Source organism: Heloderma suspectum, chromosome 4, assembly GCF_057233095.1.
Source record: "Heloderma suspectum isolate Gila_16-S chromosome 4, 16-S_ref, whole genome shotgun sequence".
Classification (NCBI taxonomy): Eukaryota; Metazoa; Chordata; class Lepidosauria; order Squamata; family Helodermatidae; genus Heloderma; species Heloderma suspectum.
Window position 1 is genome coordinate 41,727,110 of NC_139461.1, and position 11,312 is coordinate 41,738,421.

General features: G+C 44.3%; 1 protein-coding gene across 3 annotated transcripts in view; it reads right to left on the reverse strand.

Annotated features, from left to right (window-relative positions):
• Nucleotides 1–11,023, reverse strand: part of MTDH (metadherin) — a 29,356-nt gene extending 18,333 nt beyond the window's left edge. For all 3 annotated transcript variants that reach the window (XM_084849066.1, XM_084849065.1, XM_084849064.1), the window contains exon 1: nucleotides 10,338–11,023. In XM_084849066.1, the coding sequence (XP_084705192.1) occupies nucleotides 10,338–10,778 (441 nt within the window). In that variant the 5' untranslated portion in view covers nucleotides 10,779–11,023. The remainder of the gene's footprint in view (nucleotides 1–10,337) is intronic.
• Nucleotides 11,024–11,312: the final 289 nt, after the last annotated feature.

The following is an 11,312-nucleotide window of genomic DNA, read 5'->3' on the forward strand; positions in this document are numbered from 1 at the left end:
AGAACACACAGCTTAGTTCAAGTTTAGCTACTTTGCACAACTTCTATTTGGAACCTGGTAATATCAAGTGAAACAACCCCCCCCCCCCTATTGAAATAGGCCATTGAGGGCCTGTATCCTAGGCCCTCAGATAGGATACACAAACTCATCAAAAATGGAACATGGTACACAGAGGCCTTGAGAATGTATGCTTTTCCCATCCACAAAGCGCCATATGAACTCTATGTAACAGGGTGAGTTCATGCATATTTGAAAAGGGGGGGGGGGGTTAGAAGAGAAAAAACAGATCCCACTATGGCACCTCCAACTTTTGCCTACATTACAGCATGAGGCCGCTATATTATACAATATAGGACTACATCTCCTACCAATGTCATGTAATCCATTTAGTAGCAAGCCTATTATTTAAAACTGTATTCTACTGAAAATTATTCTTAGGCTGCCTTTAAGGGTAGACCCTCTTGAATGTAGGGTATAGCAAAAGTGTGAAAAGAGCTCCAGACAGCTATAGCCTTAACACAAAACAAATATATCTAGAGTCTACAAATCTGATCCTGGTCCCCCTTCCTCAAGTCTGAATTATTTCTCCAGTCCTATTTTAAATCATCTGTCAACTTAGCATAAAACTTTTGAAATCAATCTAGGAGGCTTCAGGTTTAGGGAGAGTAAGTTCTGTGTGCTGCTGATGCAACAATTGAGATGACTTGTGGCTGGACATGCAGGACAGTTAGGAAAGCAACTGGACAGTGTGCCAGTGATGTGGTAGGAGAGGGCCAGATTGCATGTTGTTCTAAAAAGCCAGCCAAATATTTGGCTACAAGTTTCTTGTTTGAGAAACTAGATTTTACAGAGCACTCCTAAGCTTAGTTAAGGGTTTATACAATTTGGTGGAGCACCGCTACACAGGCAGAAGGCAAAATATATTGCAGTGATATGCTACCAGAACAGCTAAAACAGGCTGGGATCATCAACAGAACAGCGTCAGCACTGGGCATGAGTACATTTTCACAATATCGTATTTCTCCAGACCATGGCCACATCTATATTAATGGCATAATTTTACACCAGACCCAGGCCTGGTGGATGGAATTTCCCTGCAACACTGATTTCAATGGGAAAGAAAGAAATGGCCACCCTTGCGTCGATGACAGCACAGGATATGGGGCCTCAGCATGTCACCAATATATAAACCCCATACAGGAAGACCACAATGCATATGATAGGGCATGCAGCATGGATCTCTCTCTGGTCCCATGTCATGCAAATTTAGAGTTTATTAGGTTAACTATAGAGAAAGGGCACTTTGCACAGATCAGCTGGGTCTTGCTATGCACATGGGAACTTCAGCACCTTGCTCTTCTCTTCCTAGAATCCTTACAGATACCTTACCTTGGTATTCCAGATGAAGACACCCAACACAAACTCTACTTCATTAACTAAAGGTGCCAGGGCAGAGCACCCAACATAGCTATCTATACCTGGCATATATTTTCAGAAAAGCAATGCTTTGTTTTGTAAATATAGAGGTCTTCCTCTCCACCAAGATTATCTCTGAAAAGGATGGAACTTCCAATTAAAGAAGGTGGACTTGGTTTTCCAGAACTTGCCTTATACTATTGGGCGTATATGCTGACTTGTACTGAATTTTGGTCTTCCCGTCTGCATCCTGTCTGAAGTGACTTAAATCAACTTTATAGAGCAATCCAGATCTAAAAGTTGGTAAGAAAATGTTTTTTTGTTGCGGACATGGAAAGGTTAGGCAATTTTTACTTTGGATCAACTGGTGGGTGCTGATGAATCTTGAAATCTTCTATCTTCCATGCCAAATATGACTTGCCAGCTGTGCCTGTGGCAATACTTGCAATTGCAGCATTTGTTAGTATCTAGGTTTGGCCCCACCACTTTTATGGCATACATCTCAGTCATTATTGGAAGCACTTATTGAAGCTGGTCAGGCAAAGTGACCCATGATCCATGTCTATAAATACTTCTTATTGGTGAATAAATATGATACACAGGGTTTTAAGCAGGAATGGAAAAGGGAATTGAATTGTTCCATTCCGCCTAATCAGTGGATTGCCACTTTGGTGTCTATACCTATTGTGTCTATGGATCTTAGGCTGTGCCTTATTCAGCAAAAACTTTTGTTTTTGTGTCTACTGGAAAGTGCAACAACTCTTTAATAAGGGATTGTCTAAGTTGGCTAATTGGTGGCAGTGGAATGCAGCTATTGCTTGCTTTAAACATACTTTCTGGCAATGTCCAGTAGTTGCTTTCTTTGGGGAGAAGGTTATATAAAGATACATTTTGTATTGGAACAGTCCTTAATATTCACTGATGAATACTCACTAATATTCACTCTTAATTATTTACCTACTTGATGGCAAGTAACGATGGTCAGTGTAAATGTTCCATATATATTCATTGCTATGACTATATACACATTTATGTATGTGTATTAAAAAAGCTCCCCACAAAAGAAGAAAAAAGTGCATCCAGCATAGCAATGTGCATATCAATAGAGCAAGAGAAGGGGGCAACAACTACAAAATAGTAGTTCACTGGATCACTGCCTTGTTGTGGCGAAGGCGCTTGCGTAACTCAGTGAAGCCATAAGCTATGCCGTGCAGGGCCACCCAAGACGGACAGGTCATGGCAGAAAGTTCTGACAAAATGTGGTCCACTGGAGAAGGAAATGGCAACCCACTCCAGTATTCTTGCCAAGAAAAACCCATGGAACGTATCACAAGGCTAAAAGATATGACGCCGGAAGATGAGCCCCTCAGGTCGGAAGGTGTCCAATATACTACTGGCGAAGAGCAGAGGGTATTTCCAAGTAGCGCCAGAAAGAGTGAAGCGGCTGGCCCAAACCCAAAAGGACACTCAGCTGTGGATGTGTCTGGTGGTGAAAAGAAAATCCGACGCTGTAAAGAACAATATTGTTTAGGAACCTGGAATGTCAGATCAATGAATCAAGGTAAGCTGGAGGTGGTCAAACATGAGATGGCAAGATTGAACATCGACATCTTGGGAATCAGCAAACTAAAATGGACAAGCATGGGTGAATTTAATTCAGGTGACCATCATATCCACTATTGTGGGCAAGAATCCCTTAGAAGAAATGGAGTAGCACTCATAGTCAACAAAAGGGTGGGAAAAGCAGTACTGGGGTACAATCTCAAAAACGATAGAATGATCTCGGTACGAATCCAAGGCAAACCATTTAACATCACAGTAATTCAAGTCTATGCCCCAACCACTGAGGCCGAAGAAGCTGAGGTTGATCAGTTCTATGAAGACCTACAACACCTTCTAGAACTAACACCAAAAAAAGATGTCCTCTTCATCATAGGGGATTGGAATGCTAAAGTAGGAAGTCAAGAAATCACCGGGATAACAGGCAAGTATGGCCTTGGTGTACAAAATGAAGCAGGACAAAGGCTAAGAGAGTTTTGCCAAGAGAACACGCTGATCATAGCAAACACTCTTTTTCAACAGCACAAGAGGTGACTCCTCACATGGACATCACCAGATGGTCAATATCGAAATCAGATTATGTCCTTTGCAGCCAAAGATGGAGAAGCTCCATACAGGCAATAAAAACAAGACCTGGAGCTGACTGTGGCTCAGATCATGAGGTTCTTGTTGCAAAATTTCGGCTTAAATTGAAGAACGTAGGGAAAACCACTAAACCATTCAGGTATGACCTCAATCATATCCCTTAGAAATATAAACTGGAGGTGAGGAATAGATTTCAGGGATTAGACCTGATAGACAGAGTGCCTGAGGAACTATGGACGGAGGTCCGTAACATTGTTCAGGAGGCAGCAACGAAATCCATCCCAAAGAAAAAGAAATGCAAGAAAGCCAAGTGGCTGTCTGAGGAGGCTTTACAAGTAGCTGAGGAAAGAAGGGAAGCGAAAAGCAAGGGAGAAAGGGGAAGATATATCCAACTGAATGCAGAGTTCCAGAGAATACCAAGGAGAGACAAGAAGGCCTTCTTAAATGAACAATGCAAAGAAATGGAAAAAAACAACAGAATGGGAAAGACTAGAGATCTCTTCAAGAAAATTGGAGATCTCAAGGGTACGTTTTGTGCAAAGACGGGCATGATAAAGGACAAATAAGGCAGGGACCTAACAGAAGCAAATGAGATTAAGAAGAGGTGGAAAGAATACACGGAAGAACTATACAGGAAAGATCTGAAAGGCCCTGATAGCCATGATAGTGCGGTCACTGAACTTGACCAGACATCCTCGAGAGTGAAGTCAAGTGGGCCTTAGGAAGCATTACTAACAACAAAGCTAGCGGAGATGACAGTATTCCAGCTGAGCTATTGAAGATCCTAAAAGATGATGCTGTTAAAGTGCTGCAGTCAATATGCCAACACATTTGGAACACTCAACAGTGGCCACAAGAATGGAAAAGGTCAGTTTACATTCCAATTCTGAAGAAGGGCAATGCCAAAGAGCGTTCAAACTACCGTACAATTGCGCTCATTTCACATGCCAGCAAGGTGATGCTCAAAATCCTACAAGCTAGGCTTCAGCAGTATGCGAACCGAGAACTACCGGAAGTACAAACTGGGTTTCGAAGAGGCAGAGGAACTAGAGATCAAAACGCCAACTTTTGCTGGATCATGGAGAAAGTAAGAGAATTCCAGAAAAACGTTTATTTCTGCTTCATTGACTACGCTAAAGCCTTTGATTGTGTGGATCACAACAAACTGTGGCAAATTCTGAAAGAGATGGGAATATCAGACCACCTTACCTGTCTCTTGAGAAACCTGTATGAGGGTCAAGAAGCAACAGTAAGAACCAGACATGGAACAACCGATTGGTTCAAAATTGGGAAACAAGTACGACAAGGCTGCATATTGTCGCCCTGCTTATTTAACTTATATGCAGAGTACATCATGAGAAATGCGGGGTTGGATGAATCACAGGTCGGAATTAAGATTGCCGGGAGAATTATCAGCAACCTCAGATACGCAGATGATACCACCCTAATGGCAAAAAGCAAAGAGGATCTAAAGAGCCTCTTGTTGAGGGTGAAAGAGGAGAGTGCAAAAGCTGGTTTGAAACTCAACATTAAAACAACTAAGATCGTAGCATCTGGCCCCATCACTTCCTGGCATATGGAAGGGGGAAGAAATGGAAGCAGTGACAGATTTTATTTTCTTGGGCTCCAAGATCACCACAGACGGTGACTGTAGCCATGAAATTAAAAGACGCTTGCTCCTTGGGAGGAAAGCTATGGCAAACCTAGACAGCACAGTAAGAAGCAGAGACATCACCTTGCCGACAAAGATCCGCATAATCAAAGCTATGGTTTTCCCAGTAGTAACGTATGGCTGTGAGAGCTGGGCTATAAGGAAGGCTGAGCGCCGAAGAATTGATGCTTTCGAACTGTGGTGCTGGAGAAGACTCTTACGAGTCCCCTGGACCACAAGGAGGTCAAATCAGTCCATCCTAAAGGAAATCAACCCTGAGTGCTCATTGGAAGGACAGATACTGAAACTGAAGCTCAAATATTTTGGCCACCTAATGCGAAGAGAAAACTCTCTGGAAAAGACCCTGATGCTGGGAAAGACTGAAGGCAAAAGGAGAAGGGGACGGCAGAGGATGAGATGGCTAGATAGCATCACTGATGCAATGAATATGGACTTAAGCATGCTCCGGGAGAGAGTGGAGGACAGGAAGGCCTGGCGTGCTATGGTCCATGGGGTCACGAAGAGTCGGACACGACTGAACGACTGTACAACAGCAACAACACACTAAGCAATTATTCTGAATTGTTTTCAGATTTATTTTAATCAAAAAATGGAATGATAATGTGGTCATTTTAGTAGTAAAGCAAAATGAACTTCTGAAGTCATTCAGGAGATGAACCAGCTACAACTGTTCAGTTGATCCTGATATTTTTGTCACAATGTGCCACAATCACCACCACCAAACATGCTTTTAAACTGTACTAATACACTTGTTTATTCTTCTGGTTAGTTTTTTCTTCAACAAACAGCATGAATAAAACACGCACCTGGATTTTTGTGGAGGATATATACAGAAGCAGTTTCCTCAGAAGTCAGGACTGCATGAATATGTTCTGTTCACTTTTGGTTTCACTTTCTATTCCTCTCTCCTATTTATTGCATTTATATCCAAACTCTTCCTCCTTGTTCAGATCTATTCCATCTCCCCAAATTCTCTATTCATTGACCTTCTCTATATTTGCATTTACAGGCAAGGTCTCGAGAGAGTGCACGAGACAGCATGCGCTTCTGTACACCACCTGTAGTGTAGAATAGGACTGATCACATTATCTCCCATCTCCATAAACTGCTGTTAAGATATTCACAGAATATACTTAGAAATTGTATAATTAGTATTTATGATGATATCTTTGACCTAGGCTCTTTTTTACTAATTATTTTAAGAAAATGTCAAAATTAAAAAATCCAATTTAAATTAAAAAGATCCAATTTAAATAAAAAAATCATTTTTTTAAAGTCATTGATTTTTACCAACCCTGGTACACATACTCACAGTCAGTGCAGTCTTCCCTTCCCCTCATTAGGAGGGGGAGGCTGAGGCATGAGCATGGGCTGAGCACTCTTCTTTCACTCCTTCCTCCTGTGCATCCAGATTCGGAGGCTATACGCTCCAGCTGCTGCCTATTGTTTGTTGCCTTGCTCGGTCTGCATCCTCCTTTGCTCTCACAAGCCACTCTCCTATAGGTACAGGATCCATCCCACAAGCCATGCAGGCCATGACAGAGGCAGTAGTGACCAGAATACTCCCAGCTGTTCCTCATTGGGGTTGTCCACCTTCCTCAGTGGGACTGTCAGCCTATCTGTTCCAGGGTCCTGCACCTTTGCATGCTCCATGACAGACAAGTTATGCAACAGATTATGGTTTTTCTAGGACAGACCTGGAGCTATGAGGGATACAATACCTGCTTTCTGTTGAGCCACTGTCCAAGATACAGGAGCCGTGCTAGGGTGACTGGTTAGCTACCCCATGCATCTGTCGTCCCTTTCAAAATCTACTGCTTCCTGGACACTGTTCAATAAATAACTGCCACATGTGTGGTATCTTTACTGCTAGGGAATGGTAGAGAGGGATCCCTTTCTCCTATCCTAGTATGATTTCACTTCAGTTAGCCTTAGAAGATGACACAGGGTTGGAGGGAAGAGCTTGATAGGCTCAAGGGTAGTGACCGCACGTTTCTCTATTCTCTATGCGCTCAAATTCCCTGGATTGTGAGGGAGCATGTATCTCATGGAGTACAAGTAGGATGGATGCTGCTACTTGGGTGTATGAGGCAACATCCTACATAAGGAGCTATGGGAGTGTTATATTGTGCGGGCTATCCCTTTGTGTTTGCTGTGTTCCAAAACAGTGACGCAAACCCCTGCCTGGAGGAATCCCAGAGGGCTCTGAGTAGCAGAGTTGTTGCTGGCCATGCCATTAGGAGTGCTCTAGCATTGTAATACATGGTGTAATGCAGTGTGTGTGTGTGTGTGTGTGTGTGTGTATATATATATATATATATAGAGAGAGAGAGAGAGAGAGAGAGTATTCTTGCTGTTGCGGGTTCACTGGCTCCTCTGTGCGAGGCAACATGTGGGTGTAGGCAACCGCACAGTCCTAAATGATAGGTACTGGTATTGTTTCGAGGGAAGGCTGTTCCGCGAGAGTAGTTCCCCTCCACCCAGCCTAACTGCTCTGTTAGATACCTTGAAAATTGTTGCTACACAAAGTGAGATTCACTGAAATAACACTGAATGCATATACTTATTCCTCATAAATCACTATAGTTCATCTTACTGCCTTCAAAAAAAGCAAGCAGTGTCTACTTGCATAGGAACTACGGGCAGAACTAGATGAGATAAATTAGGGGTTGTTGCAAAGTTGTAACCCTGTGTTTAGTTTTCCCTCCTCTTCCTATAATGTACTGATGTCATATCACATTTGTTGTGAACCAGTTCTCTTTCCAAAGAATCATTTTTAAGTAGGCCCTACCATATTTCAGACTTTGTGAGAATGAACTGGAAACTACAGGTCAAAGGCAAGAGTGTTATATTTAATTAATACATCCCATTTCATACTGAAACCAGGGAGCTTACATCATAAAATTATAAAACAAGACTATCATAAAAATCCAGACACTAAAAACACCTAACAACAGGGAACAAGCCTAGCAAACCTCTTCTGGATTGGATTTCTGGAAAGTGGGCAACACCGAAAAGCCCCTGCTTCTCCTAGCCATCCATAACACCTGAAGCAGGATCTCAAAAGATGATGGAAGCATATAGGAAAGTTCATTTGAGAGAAGGTGATCCCCAAGATATCCTGACCAGTTTAGGGATTTAAAGATAAGAACCAGAACCTTCAATTGTGCCCAGTTTCTGAAAAGTTTAAGAACAGCATGAGTTTAAGAGCATTCATATTGCAATTTGTGAGGTTACCAGACTGTGGCTAGATCCCCAGGAGAGGAAGCAACTAAAAAAGGTGGACTTTGCCAGATTGCATTTGGGTGTCACCCTGTAAATGTGGAATTGGGAAAACCCCCCAAATGTGAAATTTCTCTTTCAAGGAGAGAGTGTGATCTCCTAAAGAACAACCAGCCTGGACTGAATTTAAGCATGTCAACCCTCATCCAGACTATTACCAATTCTATGCATTGCTTTAAAGAATCCATTACTGTACTTGGCTCTGGAGAAGAAATAATTGGGTGTCATATTTAGATCCCCTGCTTTCATCCAACTGATTGGATTTGCAAATTGCACATAATACAGCACCGAGCTTGAAACAAACACAATTTTCAGTCTTTCAAGAAAATGCCAGCTCCTTCTTTAACGTTTCGAAACACGCAAGTGTCAGTTCATGTCAAGTTTCTGCTGTGTAACAATTTATCTTCCCTAAAACTCTGCCACAGGAGAATCAGAAGTACCATAACCTGGAGCACAGCATACAGAAATCTGACTGGTGTATCCCACAGACCTTTCACATTAGCCTTGGAAATATTTGGTTAGTTATAGTATATTACATATAACTTTAGGCCTATGCATGGATTCTCAAATATGCCATTATATCAGAAAATGTGATTCTATCATAGGAGTTAGGGAATTTAGTATCATGTTATAGCAAGAACACATTCAGTTTTGCCATGGCCCAGACCATAATGCACGAATAGTGACTGATTTACCGAACCACATGACAGGAAAAAGAGTTCCATTTCTTAGATATCATCCTTAGATTTATAACTTCTGTAAACTTCCTGGAGAACTTTAATGATCAGCAGTATTAAAATGTTGTAAGTAAATAAATAACGGGAGCCAACATCACATTCTTAAGCAAGCATCTTGCACATTTCCAAAAATAAAACTAAAAACTTAGATGTCACTCCCTAGTAAAAAATACCAAAGCGAGGAAATTTTTAGTTCTGCTTGTTGCCACTTTTCTGTAGCATGTTCAAGCTTCTTTAAAAAAAAACACAACACTTTAATATTCATTCACCAAATACAGAAGAGGGAGAATAGCCACTACAGCCACTAGTCCATAAACTGTGTGAATGAGCTAAACATTACTAAACAACCCAATCCAATTAATATTTACTTTGAACAAAGCCCCACTAGTTGCATAGGGTTTACTCAAATGCATGCCTAGGATTAAAAATCAGTCTAATTTAAGTGGACCAAGCAAGCTAAAGTTATGAAGTTTGACTTTGCAGTCTTCCATGGGCCATTGCTTCACATGTTTCACTTTCTCTATAGGACAAAGGTGTGAAACATTGATGTGCACCCTTACATAACACAAGCACACACATGCATTTTGGTGTATGCATGCACACTGGAAAATTGAGAACTGATGCAAATGGTACAGCAACCAGTTAACGCCTGTAAATTATTGCTAATGGGAGGAGTTGCAGGAGCGGTGAAATGTCAGAAGCAAGGACTCAGGGATGACTGCAGAGATTACTTCTGTGATAAGAAAGTTTGCAGGTTAGGAAAGTACCTGCAGCAATTTTCTGTGAGGCCCCAGTTCAGAATATTAATTGAAGTGCATGGGGGGGAAAGGAACAGGAAGGAAGTCTTCACAAATGCAACATCCAGACTGGCTCTGGCTATTGCACTTCCAATCACGCACACATACATGCACCTTTTTGAACACGACAAGTGCTGTGTAGAATGCACGAAATAGACCCAACCCGTTAGCTGGGTCGAGAAATCATTAGTCCCTGTGCCCCTTCCTCGAGACTTCCTTCATTCCCTCGACCCCCTTCTACGCACCCAATTCCCCCCACCCTGCCCTTCCTTCTACGCTTCCACTCACCCTGCCCGTTTTCTCCGGTGGCTTCTTTTTATTCCGCTTCTTCTGCTCCTCGCCCTTCAGCAAGAGCCCCGTGGCTGTCCCAGCAACCCCCTTGTTAGGGCCGCCGCCTCCCGTCAGGCCCAGGGTCGCCGCCGTCTCTTCTTCCTCGTCCTCTTCCTCCTCTTCCGTCTCGGTGGTTCTCCTGGGGCGCCTTCCGCGAGCATCTCCTCCTCTGGCGCAGCCCGCGGCCCACAGAAGCCCCAGCAGCAGCAGCAGCGCCAGGACGGACGTGGACAGCAGCACCAGCCAGGTGGGCAGGCGCTGCGGCTCCAGGCCCAGCGGCAGCTCCAGGCCCAGCTCGGTGCGCAACAAGCCCACGCCGGCCGACAGCACGTCCCGCAGCCGGGCCGACACCTCCTCGGCCTGCTGGGCCGCAGCCTCTTGCCAGCTCGGCGCAGCCATGGCTCGAGCGCGGAGCGGGACTCACGTCACGCCGAGCGCATCTCTCACCCGCCTGGGACTGGGGCGGAGGGGCCAAAAGCTCCTCGGTTCTCCCACGGCTCGGCTGCCCGTCAGAAGGCCGAAAGGCGGCGGTTACCACCGCTGGGAGAAGCGCCTCCTCAGCCCCTCACGGCCCAAGAGCGCAACGTCACCCCTCCGCCGCCGAACGTCGGCGGCCGCAGCCTTCCAGCGCACGCGCGCGCCTCGGGTTTGCGCGCACAGGGCGACGGTGACGAACGCGATCACGTGGAGCTCAGGGAGCCGTTGGTTGGGAAGGCCCAGGCTGCGCCTGCGCGTAAAGAACCCCGCCCCTCCCACTTCCCCGGTTGGGGCTCCTCCCCCTTTACTACGCGTTCGAAGCAAAAGGGGGGCTCGTGGGGAGTCAGCCGGCTCACGTCACTCCTTGCGTAGGATTGGTGCAGACAGCGGAGGCGTAAGTAATCTCGACGTGGCAGTGATTTCCTCGCGGGGGCGGGAGAGCGGCTGGTTGAAGGG